At 37.4% G+C, this 19,554-nt stretch overlaps 2 protein-coding genes across 2 annotated transcripts; both read left to right on the forward strand.

Moving 5' to 3' along the window:
- Positions 1–220: 220 nt before the first annotated feature.
- On the forward strand, positions 221–11,545 carry sp6 (Sp6 transcription factor). The gene is made up of 2 exons (XM_028450220.1): positions 221–396; positions 9,162–11,545. Exon 2 carries the CDS (start codon positions 9,278–9,280, stop codon positions 10,181–10,183), a length of 906 nt encoding a protein of 301 aa, XP_028306021.1. The 5' UTR covers positions 221–396; positions 9,162–9,277; the 3' UTR covers positions 10,184–11,545.
- Positions 11,546–13,089: 1,544 nt separating this feature from the next.
- cwc25 (CWC25 spliceosome associated protein homolog) lies at positions 13,090–19,366 on the forward strand. Its single transcript, XM_028451063.1, has 9 exons — positions 13,090–13,286; positions 13,994–14,166; positions 14,255–14,491; positions 15,090–15,159; positions 15,825–15,979; positions 16,274–16,340; positions 17,119–17,306; positions 17,875–18,048; positions 18,928–19,366. The coding sequence occupies exons 1-9, from the start codon at positions 13,269–13,271 to the stop codon at positions 19,037–19,039; spliced, it is 1,194 nt and encodes a 397-aa protein (XP_028306864.1). The 5' UTR covers positions 13,090–13,268; the 3' UTR covers positions 19,040–19,366.
- The last annotated feature ends 188 nt before the right edge of the window (positions 19,367–19,554 follow it).

Consider the following 19,554-nt stretch of genomic DNA (forward strand, 5'->3'; position numbering starts at 1 on the left):
AAATGACACTAAGGGCCACATGTGGCCCCCGGGCCTCCAGTTGCCTACTGCTGCTGTAGCTCGTTTATCTGGTTTAATGGTTTAATAAGTTAGGAATCTCTCCGTGCAGTTACGCACACTCGGGGCACCCCGAGCACGTCGCTCCCTGATTGGTGGAAATGCCGACCGTGGCCCGTGAGGTGGGCGGAGCCTGGAGGGTTGAAGACTTACCGCCCGCAGCGCGTGAGTCAGTGTGTAAAATGCTCCGTAGCTGTTCTCCTCACCTGTCCGACCATCACTCACCTCTCCTGGACCACAGCAGCGGATAAAGTGACCATGAGGAGGATTGATTTTTTTTACCTGAGGGGGAAAAGCACGAGCTGAGAGACAGAAACAAGGAGCCAAGACGGAGAACAGGTAAACCCTACGACTGACTTTAGGTCACCAAAGAACAACTTTTAACATGTTATTAAATTAAATCATGGAAGTGTTTCCATTTAAAAAAATCTTTATAAACTTCCACTTAACATATGTAAAAAGTGATTTACATTGATGTTTATCATGCGAACTCACATTATTCAAAGGTATAACCTTTACTATCCACTATACACCCAAGAACTAGGACAATATTTCTATTTTAATACCAATTTTATTTTATTAACCAATAATAACATTATGAAAAATTATTATAAGACATTATTCACATTTTTTTTTTAAAGCAACATTATTCCGTTTTTTTTCCACCATTATCAACATTAATCATGTTTTATGAACCAATATTAATATTATTCACGATTTACTACTCAGTATAAACTATATTCAGTGTTTTTGGATCAATATGAACAGAATATAAACGTTATTGTCTAACAAAGAACATTAATAACTGTATAAAATATGAGCATTCTTATCCATGTTTTATAAATTATTTAACAACGTACAATATTCACGGTTTATTACCCAATATGAACAATAATCACGGTTTATTTACCCAATATGAACGATATTCACGGTTTAGTACCCAATATGAACAATATTCATGGTTTATTTACCCAATATGAACATTCTTTTCCATGATATATCTAACATAACGTACAATATTCACGGTTTATTAACCTATAAACTAATAACATTATTATACATAATCACATAAAGCACAATGCTTATGAACCACCAATATGAACATTATTCACTATTTTAAAAACCAATTCATACACTACTTTAAAGAGATTTGTTTAACACAAAGAACACTCAAATTGTTCAAAAGTATAAACACTGTTGCCATAGTAATCTATGGTTTATCTAAAATTTGTAAACAAAGAAAATTATTTACATTGGGTGGGATAAACAAATAGAATCGGTTTAGATGCTTAAAAATAATTGTGACTAATGGTATAAGTAATTCTTACATTTATCTCCCCAAATACTAATTATTTTCAAGGTATATAAAGTTTCTAAAATGCACACAACAAAACAATTTAGTCACAAAAAACACGATGAATTATTTAAAGTATGGTCAGTGTAATATTCAATATTTATAATTTAGATAGCAAAATAAAATCCAAGATTTAATACATTATTTCTAACTTTGTCAACAAAATTAATTTCAGTGACTAAATCACTAAACATGACTTAGTCACAATGAAATGCAATAACACACACCATTCATCAAATATGCACTTAACTAAATTATCTAGTCACCAAAGTTCACAATATTTATTGTTCATTTATCAAAATTCATCAAAAAACTTCAAATTAACGAAATAAATGACACAACTAAGACCTGCTTTAAACCAAGCAGAGATTTAAGTTATGCATAACTCAAACTAGTGCAAAATCTTCACTTTGTATTAAAGCATTAAATATATATATATACTGTATATATATATTGAGTCTATGTATGTATGTATGCTTTAAATTTGTGTTTAATGTCTTGACTATACTATATCATTTTACTTCACACATTGGTACACGTACCGCCAAACTTTAATCTACTCAAAAACAAACAGGAAGCAGATACTCAGGCATTAAAATTAACCTTTTAACAGGAATTTAAATTCATGTTATTCACATTATTGTGCAGGACAGGACACAGACATCCTGGTGTTGAAACGCAAAACAAAGAAAAAAGTAACTTATTGTTACAGAATGCACCTGAACTTGTTTACGTGTTATTTTAAGGCTGTGACTGAAACTCATTAAGTAAATTAAAGTGATTTCATGCTTAATGGGAACATTTAAGCAGGTGCATTTATACAAGGGCTTTAAATTGTACCTAAATTAAAAAAGGATTGTGATAGACCTTTGTTACATTGCGTGTGTTAAAATGTACTCTAGTAAAAGTAAAAGTACCGACTCAACTCTTTGCTCAAGTAAAAAAAAAAAAAAAAACGCTAAAAGGAAAACTCAGCTTTGCCCCATAATTATAACTTGATATTTTCAGTGTGATGCACAAATTCACCTTTAACTACACTAATCATCTGCATTAAAAATAAAACAATGTGGTGTTAAATGGAGGACACTGACGTTAGCTCAGGTTTGCTAATAAAGCTATTAAAGACACACAAAGATTTAATTTAACATTAAAGACTGACCAACAGAGCTGTGAACTGACGTCTGTTTTCTTCTCTGTCTGTGTCTTTTTATCCTGATTTAATTATTTTTTTAAGTTTCAGTCTCCCACACATGAAACCATCTGCTCTGCATTGCCAGATACAACTGATAATTTCCTTCAGAAACAGACAAAAATCCACAAAATGTCGTATAAACCTCCACAAAAAAAAAAAAAAACCCAACCTGGCAACGCAGTTTCAAAATCGGTTAATCCGTGTTTTCTTACTTATTTTCCTTTATTCTGTCAAGTTAAAGAAAGCAACGAGGCAGTTTTAACAAATGTAATAACTAAAATGTACAGATATGTGTTTTTAAAATGTAAACAGTATCCAGAAGAAAACCTCCAGTAAAGCACAGATATCTGAATAAACTATTTAGGTGGCGGAGTAACCGAGTATACGTACTCATGTATCTTCGGAATCGTGTTGTGAGGTTCGTGCTGTGGATTTCTGCAGAACGGACATGGTTTAATGCTAATAATGTGTGCTTTTGGTTTTCTCAGATTTGAGTTTCAACCCACAGATTATATTATGTACGAGTCAAATTCAAATAATTTTTTAAGAAGAGTGATCTTGCATTATATTCCCCTTTTTTTTTTCTTTATATAAATTACAGCAAACGTACAGGAAATATCGTAATTTAATCCTTTGACATTCAAACAATAAATAGCATAGAAACCAACTTTACAATCACCTGTAATAAATAAATAAAAACATGTTTCAGGTAAACCTTAGATATTAGATATTATCACATTCGGGCCACATTAAAATGTTTATTGATCGAACCGGAATAACTGCTCAATTTACTGCATTATAACACAAACTACATCAAACTTCTGCAAATTAGACAAAAATTCAAATGACGTCGACTTTTCATTAAATGTCTTCAGCAGCAGCAGCTTTTATCTACAAACTAAAAAAAACAAAGTGAAAGAAAAGGTTAACTGAAAGAGACTAATATATATATAACTATTTAACTTACTTTATCAGTAGTAAACAATGGAAAACATCGTCTCCTTCAGAATAAATGCACAGGATGTGTCCATGTAAAACGAATCAGGACTCTTCATTCCTCTCCATGTTTCGTGTCATCCTGCATGTCGTCAGCATCTCTGCTCCATCACACCTGAGTCCAGTCACCTCTTTAAACTATCGTCCGTGTGTGAGAGCAGGAGGAATTTCGATCCTTTAATATGAAGGATTCAAGTTTAATTCCGACGTTGTATGTGTTTCCTCGTGTGGATTTTCATGGGAAAAAAGAACTAAAACTCGTTTGTTTTCTCAAGATGCGATTCATGGCCCTATTTTTCTCCCTTTTGAAGGAGATTTAATTCTATCATATTTTTTTTAGATGATGATAATTTACCTATGTTAATATAAACCTTGTTATAACTTTGCTTTTTTTTTTTTTAGCTTTTTTAAACCTTTTTTAATAAACCTGCAGGCTTCACTGTATGTTAAAAAACTACTGATTTTAAAATTTTAAAAAGGTTTAAACCACACATTTTATTAAAAAAAATCAAACTGATCTTGATTCGGGCCTCACATGCATGTTTTGGAACAATATCGCGCATATACACCATATTCTCTTTAGAAAACAGGTGACTGAATGTCTAGAAGGTGTGACAATTGGACGAATATGTCATATTCCACCCATAATCCTGGTCAAAATCTCGCGCTAGGTGACGCAGTTTGTCTCGTGATGATGTTATCTTGTGTCTGAAGTGTGTTTTTAATGTGCTGAGATGAACAAGCGGTTCAGATTATTATGACTGTATTCATAAGCATATCTGAAAAGGCCCTGGTACAAAGACAGCTTTAGCTGATGGTGTGTGACAAGTCAAGCGGAAACATCTCCAATCACACAATCAAGTCATGTGTGACTTCATTTTAACGCTCCTGTTTTTGTAAATCATCTGAAGCATTTAAATATAAAGTTAATAACAGTAGTTGACTCTATTAACCCTGTTAAGCATGTTTGGTACGATTTTGGCTAAAAAAAAAAATGCACTCAACTCTTTCTAACCAAAAATGGAAGAACAGACGATTAAGAATTAAACTTAAAACGTATTTTTTAACTGTTTGCAGTTTGCATAATATGTCACATTTAGTCCATGGCTTTATTTAAGTGAGAATTAAAGGGGAAAATTGTTCAGCAAAACATCTAATAGCTCACTTCCAGATGCTTGTGATCGCAGCTCGAGTTTAGGTGGGAATTCACATCTTCAATTGACAAACTAGGCCACGAATTTTTAGTGAGTTGCTAGTATTAATTTCTACTGCACGTTTTTAATAACCTGCTGATGTTACGTCTTTAAAAAGTCACAGATCAATGAAATTAAAGATGTTCCTTCACAGTTGCTCTCTCCTTCGTGGCAGACTTATAAACAGGGGCTTTGTTGGGTCTTGATGGGGCAGGTTTTATGACCAAAGCTTTGTCATTGTACCGTAGCATCCTCCTCCTCCTCCCCCCATGCCAGCTGTTTCCTTCTGCAGCCGCCATCGCTCCCAGCGCCGCGGAGGCCGCGCTGTCTGAGTTTGTTTACGGTCGTGGCGTTGAGGGCAAAAGTCCCGCCGTGCGTCTGAGTCGCATTCTCGAAAGATTACAGAGCAGCAACCTTGACTCTGAGCCGCCCAGGAATAAATCAGCTTGACCTTTAACAACAAACCTTTCATTTGGGAATTCCAAACTAATTACTTTACAGTTTCATTGAGACTCCAGTGCATCTTTGAATGGTGTAGACTCAACTTCAACCAGATATTCTCTACTTTACTGATCAGGGATGCAACCTGATTAAAAACAATAACCTTTCATCTTTAAAACAAACACAACCGTCATTTTTACAAAACTTTTTTTGCTCCTCCCTTAAACAATTACTTTGACAGTCGACGACCGATTCATATTCCTTCTAAAAGCGGTCTTTTAAAGGCCAATTGTCAGGTGATGGATAAAGAAACCTGAAGCATTGGCTGAGCAGAGTCAAAGGGTCAGTATTGCCAACTCCCCGGTTGCTATTGTTAGGCTGTGTTCAGAATGGCACACTAACGTACTATATACTACAAACTAAATGAGTATATACTGTCTACTACAGTATATAAGTATCATTAGGATGATGACCTTTCCCACTGAAGTATACTTCAAAAACGTCAAAAACCTGAATCACACTGAGGCTAAATTCTCCGTTGATTCTCCACCTTTGAAAGTTCTGAAGACATTTTCAGCGAGAAAGTGACTAGAATATCAACATGTGCTCATTTGACCCATGAAACTCGCGTGCACACGTTCCGTGCAGAATTTTCAGAGATTTTCGGAGAGCCGCCATTGTGCTACTGACAAAACTTCCTGTTAACTTCAAAACAAGAGCCCTATTCACAAAAGCGTTTAAAAACTAATGGAAGACAAGAAGAGATGCTTTAGTTTTGAAATGGGGATGTTAATTTTTAGCTTCGAGCCGGTCCCAGGATGATTTTACATTCTGCTCGCAATGCATCATGAGGCGGCTGAGTATGACACCGCTCCATAAAAAAAAATTGTCCCGATATATTGTAGTATACATCCGGATATTTCTCACGTACACAATCTTTTTTCATACTATCCAATGTGAACGCACTACATACTTATTTTGACGTCAGACTTAGTATGAGTAGTACGTTAGTATGCTATTTCGAACACAGCCTTCGTCTCAATGATGCTAGAAGATGCTAGTTGGTAGAGAGAACTGCTGTTCTGCCGATGTTTAGTTCTAGTGGATGAAACACAGATCTTTCTTGTACGTTAGAGATTTGTCAATGTTGGTCCTGTACTTTAACAGGCTCATACGTCCTTTAATCTCTAAGTTTAATGAAATATCAGATGTAAACTCTTCGCTTAACAACATTCTGAAGGTTTTTTCTTGTCTTTGTTCAGGTTTCTACTGTATTTTAATATAATTTATTGATTTCATGTGTATTGAGAGCTAAAATAAGATAATCCTTGTCTAATCTAATAGAACATCCTCTTTACCAAGTCTTTTTATGAATTTTCCTCTCGGGTATAACTTTCCAAACTTAAGACACGGCCATTTTTCAAGCTCCCTTTATTGTGCTTCTGTACACAAAATTGAAAAAAAGGAAAGAAGACACCAAGACTTGCTGATAAACACATTTGGCCATAGGCTATAATTAGCAGACGAGTCATTGAAAGCTCTATAGTTGAAGGTCAACTTTTCACCTTGACCTTCTGTTTGTGGACCTTTGGATGGAATCGATAGACATGACCTCTGTTTCCTGCCGTAAAGATAATGGGAGACGATGCAGGTCGCGACTTGGAGAATGCATTTCTGCGGCCTGGTCTAACTTTTAACGAGTTTTGTGTCACCTGGAAGTCGGAGCCCGACGCTGTCGAGGCGTGCGTACATTTCTGAAAGGACAGGATGCGATTTCAGCACGTGTGACCATAATTACACCGCTGAAGGGATTGTTCATGCTGCTGTTATGGTTGGACTTTGAGGCTCTTGGATCCTGTCAGTGTGTGTGTGTGTGTGTGTGTGTGTGAGCGCGCTTGTTTTACGGTTCTCCCTCTCGTACCTGCCTGGGGGGCTGTTGTTGTAAATCACGGTGTGATTCATAAAAAAAAAAAAAAAAACTGGTTCCTCTGTCTGCCAGGTTTCATCTTCACAAACCTCAGAGACGTACAAATAGGCTTTGGCCTGAAGCCAATACCTCCCTGCAACTTCTTCCTCCAAACTGCTCCTCTGTCAACACACACACACACACACACACACACCGTCCCAGCTACGTTACCACTGATGCTCACACAGGGCTGACGATGTTGTTTTCTTTGACTGCCGTCAATGGGAAGTACCTGGCAGCGGATGCATGTGACAGGACTCTGCCTGGACACGTCTGCCCACCTCCCCTACACTCACTCTATCTTCAAGGCCAAGCAGCGTGAGAACGGCGCAGATTGGTTATTCAAGTGTTGAAGACAGGAGGATCTAAACGTCCGCACCTGTGAAGTCCAGAAACATTCGGACAGCAGCGAGAACAGAGACTAAAAACACGTTGTTGGGATAAGAACTCAGGTACAGATCCACAAAGTGCAAAAAGAAGAGAAGTTTGAGTTCTGGGCCAAGCTGAGCTGGTTTAGACGCCTTAAAGAGACAGTAGGAGATGATGCGATTAACACTTTGGAAAGACTAAGATTAATTTTAGCGATAGTGGGACGTGCTTTGATACTTCAACGTAAGAGTAATTTAAGTAATCCCAGAATTCTTTCTGTAAAGACAGGCTAGTGCCATTTTAATGAAGTGACATCACTGAAGCTTTGAGGCTTGTTTTTGATCTGCGGTGCGTTCAGAGTGAATATACGCATATAAAAGATTGTTTGAAGGGCTTGATCGGCTAAACTACACAACTGACAAACAAGAATAACAGTTAAATGTAAAAAATGACAACAAAAATACAAAACAATGACTAATTGCACACACAAAACAACAAAGACACACAAAATGACACCAAAGCACCGAACACTAACAAAAATGTACAAAATTGACAGGAAAATAAACACAATGAAAACAAAAGCACACAAAACTCTTTGTTTTTTCCTGTATGTATCAAATGCTTTGATTGGTCATTTTATATAAATGCTGCCGTGAATGTTGATATTGTGTTGTCATATTTTGTTGCACCCGCTGTGATAAAAGTTTCCAATCTCTGAGTTAAATTATATATCTATAAAACGTTCTAAACCCAAACACAGTTCAAAGAATTGCCAATAAAAATTCAGCAAACAAAAACCCATCTTTATACTGTCACTGCAAAGTCAATGGCCAAATATTAGGTTTACACAAACAGGGACCACCAGTTAATGTATTAAAGACCTGCATTCCACTAATACAATAAATATATACTAAATCAAACACGTTTTATTAGTTATTAATTTGTGTTATAGATAAATGGTGAGAGACCACCGTCATACCAGACGACATCATCTTTGCGATTCTCTTCCGCACAGAGTCAAATCAAGGAGTGATGCACAAAAAACTAAAAGTGGCTATTTTTCAAAATAAAATGCTACCAAATGATCCACAGACTCATACTGGTCTGCGGCCCACTGGTTGGGGACAAACGCTGCCTGTTTGAACACAACTTAACCTCTAGGTGCTGTTGTAGGTAGTGCTGTTCTCAAGACCACGACAGGAGAAAACTGGCCTATAATATTGGATGAGATGTTCCTGAATTTGTTCCATTGTGAGAGATCCTGAGATATATTTAAAAAAAAAGATAAGATATGATAAAACATGTTGGAAAGTGTTGCCTACACCCTGAGTATCTTCTGTTGTCTTCAAAGGCTTTTTCAAATGTTTGAGGTTTACCAACCCTGAGAAAGTTCTGTTATATGATCTCATCTGACTCAGCTCTGACACACACACACACACACACACACACACACACACACACACACACACTCCGTTGTGACAACATCATACTTTGTGTTTGCAGAGGCTCATGATCACATTGTTTCAGTTTGAGCCAAGTACAGATTTCAGGCGTAATAACTGATATATATTTTGTTTTTTGTTTTTTCTGTGGGTTTTTTTTCCTCCATTTTAATATACGACCATCGCACCATGTGGTGACCAATCGAGTTTGACCCAGAAGACGTTGAAGAGCCCTAACTACTGTCAAACATTGACCCCGCTGGTCACATGGCCCATCCCTACGAGCCCTGGTTACGGACAGCACCACCTAGTGGCAGCTCTGAGGACATGAATATCCCCCCCTGGTGGGAGCTCCACAGGGACGTCCAGCAAGGTTGGATAGAACTGCAGCCGGCCCCAGGGGTTGGCTTGCCTTCAGTGGGTCCGGGCAGCTCTATGGGTCTGCAGCCCTCTTTGGGGCCCTACGGGTCGGACCCCCAGCTGTGCGTCCTCCCTCAGCACGCTGCAGCCTCCCACTCATCGCACCTCTTCCCTCAGGACAGCTTCAAGATGGAGGCGATGGCGCCTGAAATGCTGCCGCAGGAGTCGTACTCATTGGAGGAACCCCAGGAGAGCTCGGTGTCTGCTCGGCCCAAACCCCAGCGCCGCTCCTCCTCCAGGGGCGCTGGCCAGGCCGCGTGCCGCTGCCCCAACTGCGTCCACGCCGAGCAGATGGGCCAAAGCACCGACGACGCCCGGAGGAAGCACATGCACAACTGCCACATCCCCGGGTGCGGCAAGGCCTACGCCAAGACGTCTCACCTGAAGGCCCACCTGAGGTGGCACAGCGGGGACCGGCCCTTTGTCTGCAACTGGCTCTTCTGCGGCAAGAGGTTCACGCGCTCCGACGAACTACAGCGCCACCTGCAGACGCACACCGGCGCCAAAAAGTTCAGCTGCGCACTCTGCCCCCGAGTGTTCATGCGTAACGACCACCTGGCCAAGCACATGCGCACCCACGATTCCCCGCCCGGGCACAGTGGCGAGGAGCGGGCAAACGGAGACCCAAGGATGGAGAAGGGTTTTGACGTGGCCACACCTCCACAGTCCGCCTCAACCACAGCCGCGCCAGAGAGCACAGAGCCGTTGCCCAATGTGAAATGTGAGAAAGAGGGGTCGGGCCAGTCAGGTTAAAGGTCACATGTTCACCGTCTGAGCCGAAGACGAGGAGTTACGGTGTGACCAGAGGACAGAAATACACTAAAAACTGGATGGGAATGGAAGGCGGAGCTAAAGCTCTCATTGCTGCTAGAGCTGGAACTACAGAAAGTTTGTTTACTCCATGTGTGCATCTACTGTAACTGGACTGGTTGATCACATGTTCAACCTGTTTGAAAACTGTGGTACACCCACCTTTACTTCTCTAACACAAGCTTCAAATCCATGAAAACCGTACATGTCTAAAGTACGGTGAAGTTTCATTCATTCAAATATACCATAGTAATATGTTCATCCAAATATGCATCACAGAAGCTGTTGTTGAGTCAGAGTAGTAAAACTAATTCACTATTTTTCAATAAAAATGTGAAAAAGTATCAAATCATGACCACCTACTGTAAGTAATAGGGTTGCATAGCCTCTTCAAAATAAAAGTACTAGACTTTTTGCCCAGAACCGAAGGTAAAGGCCGGTATTGAGTGAGATGCATCAGTCTTCTTGAGTGGCACTATAACGGGGATAATTTTCCTCTATAACAGTGTGTTTCACATGTGATAGCCATGATTAAAGCATGGGTTCAAAACCATATTCAGATTTCTACACATTTCTAGTGTAAGAAATGTAAGTCTTAAAGGACTTCCATCTTCAAAGTTAGTTTCGGGCTGGACTGGTAAAATCTCAGCCATTTTCTTTAAAAAAAAAAAAAAAAAAAAAGGAATACGTGTATTATTACCAACATTGTGCACTCATTCATCACAACATCTCAGAATAAAGCATTCATTCACACAGATGTGCAAGTGGAAGTTTTACCAAGCAAACATTACCAAGTGATGTTTTTCCTGTGATCTTTACTCCATGCAAAGTCAGCCACAGGCCAGATTTGATGCTATGAATGGCTTCATTTGGGCCTGCGGACCTTGAGTTGAGACACGTGTGATTTAAAGGGCGATGGAGAGAGAAACTGTCGGTAGGAGTGATGACGAGAGAAAACACCGTGAACTGCAGCTAAATATTCAGATTAGTTTACTTTGGATTGTTCATTCACAGTTTAACACTTTTCTATAGGATTCATGTTAACCAGCACACACACATTTTACTAGACAGCGTTCAACCTTTGAAGCTCACTTTTGGTGTATTTATGTATAGATCAGAAAAGGAAGCGTTAACATTAATTTAGGACTGTGTAATCACTCATTATTATTATTATTATTATTTTTAGTCTTTCTATGATGGATAGGACTGTTATATTTTCTTTTCATGTGTAGTGAATATTTACTTGTTGAAACTGTAATAATGAGAGTTAAAGCTATTGAAACCGTAAGTTAAATGTAATACTAAAAGATGTATTTAATCCGTCTTTTGTTAAATAAAGAATACACTCACGCACTGTGTCCCACTTATTCTTCCATAAGGAATGATTTTTTCTTTTTTATTATTCTTATGTGCTGTTTTTTTAAATCAATGTTTTTAAGAAAAGAAATGCATTCATTCTTTTGTTCTGTCTATTTATTTTTAAATATTAGTTTTACCTTTAATGTAAATTTAACCTCAATTATTAATGTAGAAAACACTATACATTAGATGATTATTCTAACACAATCTCACAGAATAATTGATACATATATATTTTTTTCTTTTACAATTTATGGATTTGTTTTGTTTTAATATATACATATATATTTTAACATTTAATTTATTCAGTCATTTTTCTCAAATTATTATAGCCTGGGATCTATATCAATGTCCATCTATCCATTTTTCCAACCTACTTGCTTCTTTTAACAGTCGTGGAGTTTATACTAATAATAATAATAAAACTTTTGATATAGAAAGTGCTTTTACAGGTACTCAAAGACACTTTACAAAGGTGAGACATGAAATAAGATACATATGAATATAAAAGTCTTACAGCTGAACAAAAGGGTTTTCAATTTAACAAAGCCATGTAAATACATGTAATTATTCTATTGTGTCAGTTTTAATACACAGATGTTACCTAATTATTGACAATAAACATAAATTTTCCATATTTACATTTTTTTTTTAATCTATCATGTTTTCAGATTACCAAAAAAATGTAAATTATATTTAGTATAACACATGAGATTGCGCACACACAATAAAACCACAAATGCGACAGCGATTCTACTGCCAAATAACCATAAAAAAAAATAATAATCCTCATTCATTATGCAATAAATACAATAATAGCGCCATCTAGTGGGGGAAGGTAAAAATGTGAACACTAAAGCCTCAAAGTCAAGTCTAAAAGAAGCAAAAGAAAAAGATTAATAGGAAGTAAGATCAAGGATTGAATGTGTTTCAATTGCATTATTTTGTTCATTATTGGTATTAATTTGAAAAATGTCACTATGGTATTTTACATAATTAAATGATAAAGATGCCTCCCTAATCACGCCCTCATTTAAATAGCAAAGTCATATTTAATTGGGAAGACACAAATCAAATTAAGAACAAATAATTAATTGATTTGTGTTCGTATACACATCTGCTGATTTTAGAACCATTTTATTTCATTCAAAAAATTTACAAAAAAAGAAAAGTATCTTGAGTCTGGGATATCGAAGTGCAAAAATCGGGCCCTGAAGGCAACCTAAAGGCGGAAGTAGAACGTTACGAAAGGAAACGCTCAGAATGCGTCAAAATAAAGGCACAAAGTAAATTTGTTTTTGTTTTGTTTTTTTGCACTTTATGGTTAAAAGAGAATCATACACTGGGAAAGCAAAAAGGCATCTGGTGTTTTTTTCTTTTACAAATGACTGGGCTGAAATGGACAATATGAAAACTGGACATTGTAAGAGTTAAATTGCAGAGGATGTCAGTGGCGGTACAATGAGGATGAGAGCTGCCGGAAAACACCACCGAAGAAGAAAAAGAACCAGGCCAACCGGATGTAGACGCGTTTCGTAGAGAGAACGGAGAATCGAGCTGTGGCACTCACAGCTAACGGATAACTCTTGGTTATTTTGTAGTTTTAAACAACCGTAGACGTTTTTAATATTATTTTTTTGGTGTGTGGTGAGAGTGAAAGTCGGTCAAGATGGGAGGAGGCGACCTGGTGAGTCTGAACATTTCGTACGACGCTCGGCCTGCTGAGGCAGTGAGCTAATTTAGAACACCATAAAGAAAATCACATATTTAAGCTTAAATAAGCCAGAGCTTGTTTATCCAATTATAAAATTTTAAAACTGGTTCAAGATTTGGCCTGTTTATTTGTTCATGGTCAGTGTATGTTTTGGTCAATGAATGTACCTTGAATATCAATTTTAATTTTTCAATTTAAAAACAAAAATCAAATAACCACGCGTTTTTTGTTTTTGGATTGCCTTTTCTGAACGGAAAATTCAATGACCAACACACACACGAACCGTTCATAACATTGTAGATTTTTTGTATTGTCAAAGGGAGGGGCTCTCAACTTGTGGGTTGTGGACTTGTTTTGGGTAGGTTTCGGTCATTTACCTGGGCCAAAAAATCATTGGAAAAAAGCTTGTTTTTTATTTTGAAGGTGATTGCATCTCTAAGATTTAATGGCAATAGTACGATAATTGAAAAAATGTTTATTCCCACTAATCAGTAAAGAAGTCAATTATATCTTTTTTTTCTTATTTAATTAAATATACTTTTTAAAAGTTTTTGTATACAAGAACATTTTCCCTGTGTGATAGGGACACGTTGGTATTTAAGAATCAAGTCCATTTGGAGAATTGTTTTTATATATAAACTGATACAGCAGCTAAAGGGCTAAACCCGTCTCCCATACAGAACTTAAAGAAGAGCTGGCATCCCCAGACAATGAAAAACATTGAACGCGTCTGGAAGGCTGAGCAGAAACACGAGGCCGAGCGCAAAAAGATCGATGAGCTTCAGAAAGAGCTGAAGGAGGAACGAGCGCGAGAGGAAATCACAAGATTCGCAGAGAACACCGGAGCCATCAAGTTGGTCTTCATTCGCAATATCAGTGGAAACGTAGTTTGGATCAAACAGCTGAGAATATGTTCTTATTGTTTTTTTGTGTGTTGGTAGGAAAAAAGACGACCGTCTGGACTGGATGTACCAGGGTCCTGCCGGTAGCGTGTCCAGAGACGAGTACCTGATGGGGAGACCTATCGACAAGCAGATCACTGACCAGTACACGGAGCAGGAGAGCGGTCCATCAGCTGAGACCGGCCTCCTGCCTGGCTCCATTTTTAACCCGGACACGGGGGCCTCCAGCCTGGACCTCGCTGCCAAGATCAGGGAGGATCCACTGTTTACTATCAGGTTGGTATGTTGCGACTAGGCCTGGGCAATATATCAAGAGTCTGATTTCTGTTTTGGCGATGTAGAAAATTACAATATCGCCTATAACAATATATTTTTATTTTATAGTTTTTTCCTATTAAATTAAAATACTAATTTTAGAAGTCGCTGCTTTTGCTACTTCATCGAATAGCACAGTTAAATGGTGTGTTTAGTGTGTCCTAACTCAGACCTTCCCCAAAACAAGCCACTCACTCACAAGTGCTGTCTCTTAGAGGAGAAATAGCCAAAAGTGTCACATAACGTGCAGCAGCTGTTTGTTAATAAATGTGCTTGTGTGGCAATTTGCATCAGTAAATTTAACCTGGAATTATCTTTCTGGTAAGACTGAGATAAAAAATATAATTTTTTAAATGATATATTGTCATTTTGAGAAAAAAATATTGATGTACGTTTTGGTCCATGTTGCCCAGCCCTAGCTGCGACCTCAGTTTTATTGTCATCAGTAACTTTTAAAATTTCATATTCCCTCGTCAATAATTTCCTCTCAACTAGTATCCAACTGCTTCAATGAAAATAATCAAACTATATTTTTACATTATCTGATTGATTTTCACAGGAAACGCGAAGAAGAGAAGAAGAGAGAAGTTTTGACTAATCCAGTGAAGATGAGGAAAATCAAGGAGATGGTAACTTTTCTTCTTTGTCTTCCATTTCTTTTAAAACTCATTTACTTTAATATAATATTGAAGTAAATGTGGCGCCATGGCAACACCACCATCATGGCTTTTAAGTAAAGGATGTTTTTTAAAACGGGCCAGTCTACACAGGTGCAGAAGTTTTACTTTGGTTTGCTTTTCATTGAATTCTGTCTTATCATATTTCTACCATTAGAGGACAGTATATTAGTTACTTCACTTTGAGGTAAAGTGTTTTCATGATCTACAGATAAGGTAATTTAGAAAATAATAGTAATTTTGTAAATATTTTACCTTCTAAAAAGCACTTTTGGTTTAGTTTATTCTGAGGTTGTGTTGAAAAGATGCTGCTTAAAACACATTTGTGTTTGGATTTACAAATAAAAGGTAATTAGGTGTAAAAAGGGAACATTTCCATATATATTTAAGTTTCTTGTTAATTAAAAGAAAAATGGGTTGGACTTAAACCGCTCAGTTTGTTTCAATAAAAACATTTGGGAAGTTTTATTTAATTTTTTAAAATTTTGGGTTTGTTCTAAAAGATGCAAAAATGTTATCAAAATCCAATGATGACATAAAAAAATGCAACAGAAGGCCATTATCCATCCTAAGTTTCTCGTTATCGGCTTTAACTTGACCTCTCATTTGCTTTGCAGCTTCGCCAGAACCTGGAGAAGAAAGACAAGAAGAAGAAGAAGAGGAAGAAGGATAAGAAGGAGAAAAAAGGAGACAAAGAGCGAAGGAAGGAGAAGAAGCACAAGAGAAGGAGTTCTGGTTCCAGCTCAGAGGAAGACGACGAGAAGAGACACGGGTAGGCTGAAAAACATCTAGAACATTAGGACTTCTGCAGGTCTCTGTGTGGAAAAGGAGTTCAGGAATAGTTTAAGGAACACAACATGGTTTTAGGATTTGATTTGGCCTCCAAATTCCCAGATATCCATCCTGGATTTGCTGCACATCCAGGCTTAAAATTATAACATTTTGGATGTGGTCAAACTCATACTTACTGGAAAAGGTATTTCCTGTACAGTAAATTAATGATGTGTGGCACCCAGACTTAAATTATGTTTGTTTTTTTGTTTCTTTCTTTCTGATCAATTTCCAGGACACGAGACAAATATTCAACAGACGGCAGATCAGGATCCCACCATCTTCGAGGCTATGGCCTCCAGGTGAGCCTCAGCTTGTCCTCCACATACACGTGTTACTCCCATTAGCCTTCATTTAGCAACCATGCGTAAAAACGGGTGCAAATCTGAGTGCATATTTGGTCATACAACAAGACCAATGTGTGATTCATGAAACATTCATACCTGACCAATCCCAGCGTACAAATGATCGGGTGTTGATAAATGCGGCGGATTAATTCGATCATCATTAACTAGTAACGCATCCTCACATCTAAGGTGGAGCAAAACAAAGAGATGCTTTTTGAATGCGTGACAACTGGAATTATATATTCTTGATATCAAACTGGGGTCACGATCAAAAAAAGGTTGGGAATCACTGCACTAAACTGTTTTATTTCCACTTCCAAATTAAATTCTTTAAAATGTGTTATTACATCATTATGCTCTATAGTTTTGTTTTTTTTTTAAATTGTTTTCTCAGCAAAATGTTGCAGTCGAAAAAAGGGGGTACTTGGATTCAGAAATAAAAGAAAGGGGGTACTAGAGCCAAAAAAGTCCACGCAGAACCACTGCTTTAGGCAATAAATATCACATTAAACAAAACGCTTTTAAAAAAGCCTTAAAAATGACTAAATGTTTTCCCTTGTCTGTGTTTATTATGCCTTCAGCCACTTGCACCAATAATTCATCACATTACTGATTAAATACTTTAAATATCTATTTACATATAAAAGCATAAATGTCTGAGTTAATTCTCCTCATCAGGTTGTTGTGTAACTGTGTTATTGTTGCATCCTAAATGCTTTGTGTGTTCTCTCAGGTGCCCGCAGGGCGGCAGCACCACCAGCCATCGCTTCGTCGTGAAAGGAGTCGCTCCAGGTCTCCTCACAGAGACCACAGAGACGCTCGCTCTTTCTCGTCCTCTCAGCGAGTACAGCGGAGCGCCGTGCCGAGAACAGGAAGTCCCACTAAGGAACGTTACATCCGTCACACCAACAACGTGTCCAAGTAGGAGCCGATTCTGAAACTGGTTTACGACTAGGGTTGCACGATTATAGCCAAACTGATAATCATGATTATTTTGATCAATATTATAATCACAATTATTTATCATATTAGGGGGAAAAATCTGTTTTTATTGCACTACTTTTAAACAAACAATATGTGTACAGTTTAGTGCAAAATTAAGCTTTACAATTGAATTATGTTAAAAAATAATTTAAAAAAATGATTACCTCAATAATTTAAAAAGTACCAAAGGCTAACTGAATAAATACGCTGCGTGCATAGACCGTATTTTAAATGTAAATATTGCTGACGATCAGGTTAATTTAATCATGGCATCCAAAATCACAATTAAAATTCAATTAATTGTGCAGCCCTACTAGTACTTTTAGGGGAAAAGTAATAATTGTAATTTTATTTGTTATTGGAAAAAATGCCAGTCAATGTAATCGTAATTGAGGTGTGATTGAACATGGATAATTGAATTTTAATTGTAAAAGACCCCAACCGTGGCTACCGTGTGCTATGAGTCTAGTCGATGCTAAGCCTGTTCGTTCTCCCCCCATGGCAGGAAGCTGTCTGCAGACGAACTGGAGCGTAAGCGTCTTGAGATGATGGATCAGGCCAAGCAGAGGGATGAGGATCGCGAGAACAACGTCAGGAGATACAAGAGGCAGGACGAGCAGGAGAAGCTGAGGGAGAGACAGAAAGCCACCAAGAGGGAGCAACACACCGGCTTCATACAGTACGTTTGAGATGACTGTTTTTTTTTAACCCTCGAAGCATCTTTGTGAACAAAAGTGACATTTTGGGTGTTTTTATTTGTTTGCCTCTCAATATTCCACTCATTTTTAAGGCTTTAGCCATTATTGTTATTTTTCATTCCTGTGCATTGGAAGTGTATAGAAAAAGTATTTATTATGTGTCATACTGACACTAAGTAACCACATGACCAAATTTGCCTCATTGATGCCCATTGTAAGCACATATTTCATATACTGTAATCATGACATATCATAATGCGTTTTCAATTATTACCTAATAGATCAAAGCCTCTACCTTCAAAATAAAGGGAACATATGTTTCAGGTGTAATGACCCCCTACCAACCAGAGACCATTGCACAAAGTTTTGAGGAATTTTCAGTGAAGGCCTGGATTTATTATCTTGCAAAATATACAAGGTGTACAAGTGTATTTTTTTTTTTTTCTTTAAAACCGTCCTTGTGCCAAAAATACTAATGCATTAAAATCAATTCTGCTTTCAATTAATGACACGATCAAGGCTGTAAGATTTTCATCAAAAATATTTCCCTTTGGTCGTCATTCATTTTTGGAAATACTGCATATTTAATGTTTTACCTGCTGGAAAAAAAATAGAGGTTCTCGTGATAAAAAAGTCCATACAAACATAAAAAGTGTTTTAAAATGATAATAAATCTTACATCTATGGATAGATCTGAAGTAGTTGAAAAGATCTGATGCAGCGGTAGTAAAAGTAAAATTAATGGAGTACATTTTTATAGCACTTTAATGTAATGGACCGTTTGTGCACACAAGGTGTCCAAGTGTGTAAATTTAAAGGAGTGCACAAGGGTTAAACGTGTTCTGATCTTTGTCTTGCAGCGACATGAAGCTGGAGAGCGCCGCGAGCTCGTCGTTGGAAGACCGAGTGAAGAGGAACATTCACTCCATTCAGAGAACCCCAGCCTCCCTCGATAACTTCATGAGGAGATAGAGACAAGCAGAGGATCCCACAGCAGACCCCAAACACCTCCAAAGACTCATGTCTCTGTGCTATGGCTTTTATTTTGAAAAGTCCATATTTATATTCCATACTTGCAGCCGTCTGTGATCCGGTTTGCATGCTTTCTATCCATAAAGATAAAGACTGATCAATACTGGACGGCCTCGGATTAAAGCCAACATCACTTTATCGGATAAATAACAAAAACAATGTTTATTTTATCATTTTACAGAAAGAAAACAATGGTTTTCCAATGGTTTATTATTATAGTTTTGAGTGTTAATGTGAATACTGTAGGTATAAAAGTTACCATCTGTCTCCAGTCTTTTGCGTTTTTTTATTTTTATATTTCTAATAAGTTTCCTGTCACATGTAAAAGATCTGTTTTTATGTGGAGGTCAACAAATGTGCTTTTTATTCAGACTGAATTATAAATAATCATACTATCAGCTGCTGATAAAAACACATTCAACCAATCACATAGCATGTAGATATGGTCAAAAGGT

Source organism: Gouania willdenowi, chromosome 1, assembly GCF_900634775.1.
Source record: "Gouania willdenowi chromosome 1, fGouWil2.1, whole genome shotgun sequence".
Lineage (NCBI taxonomy): Eukaryota > Metazoa > Chordata > Actinopteri > Blenniiformes > Gobiesocidae > Gouania > Gouania willdenowi.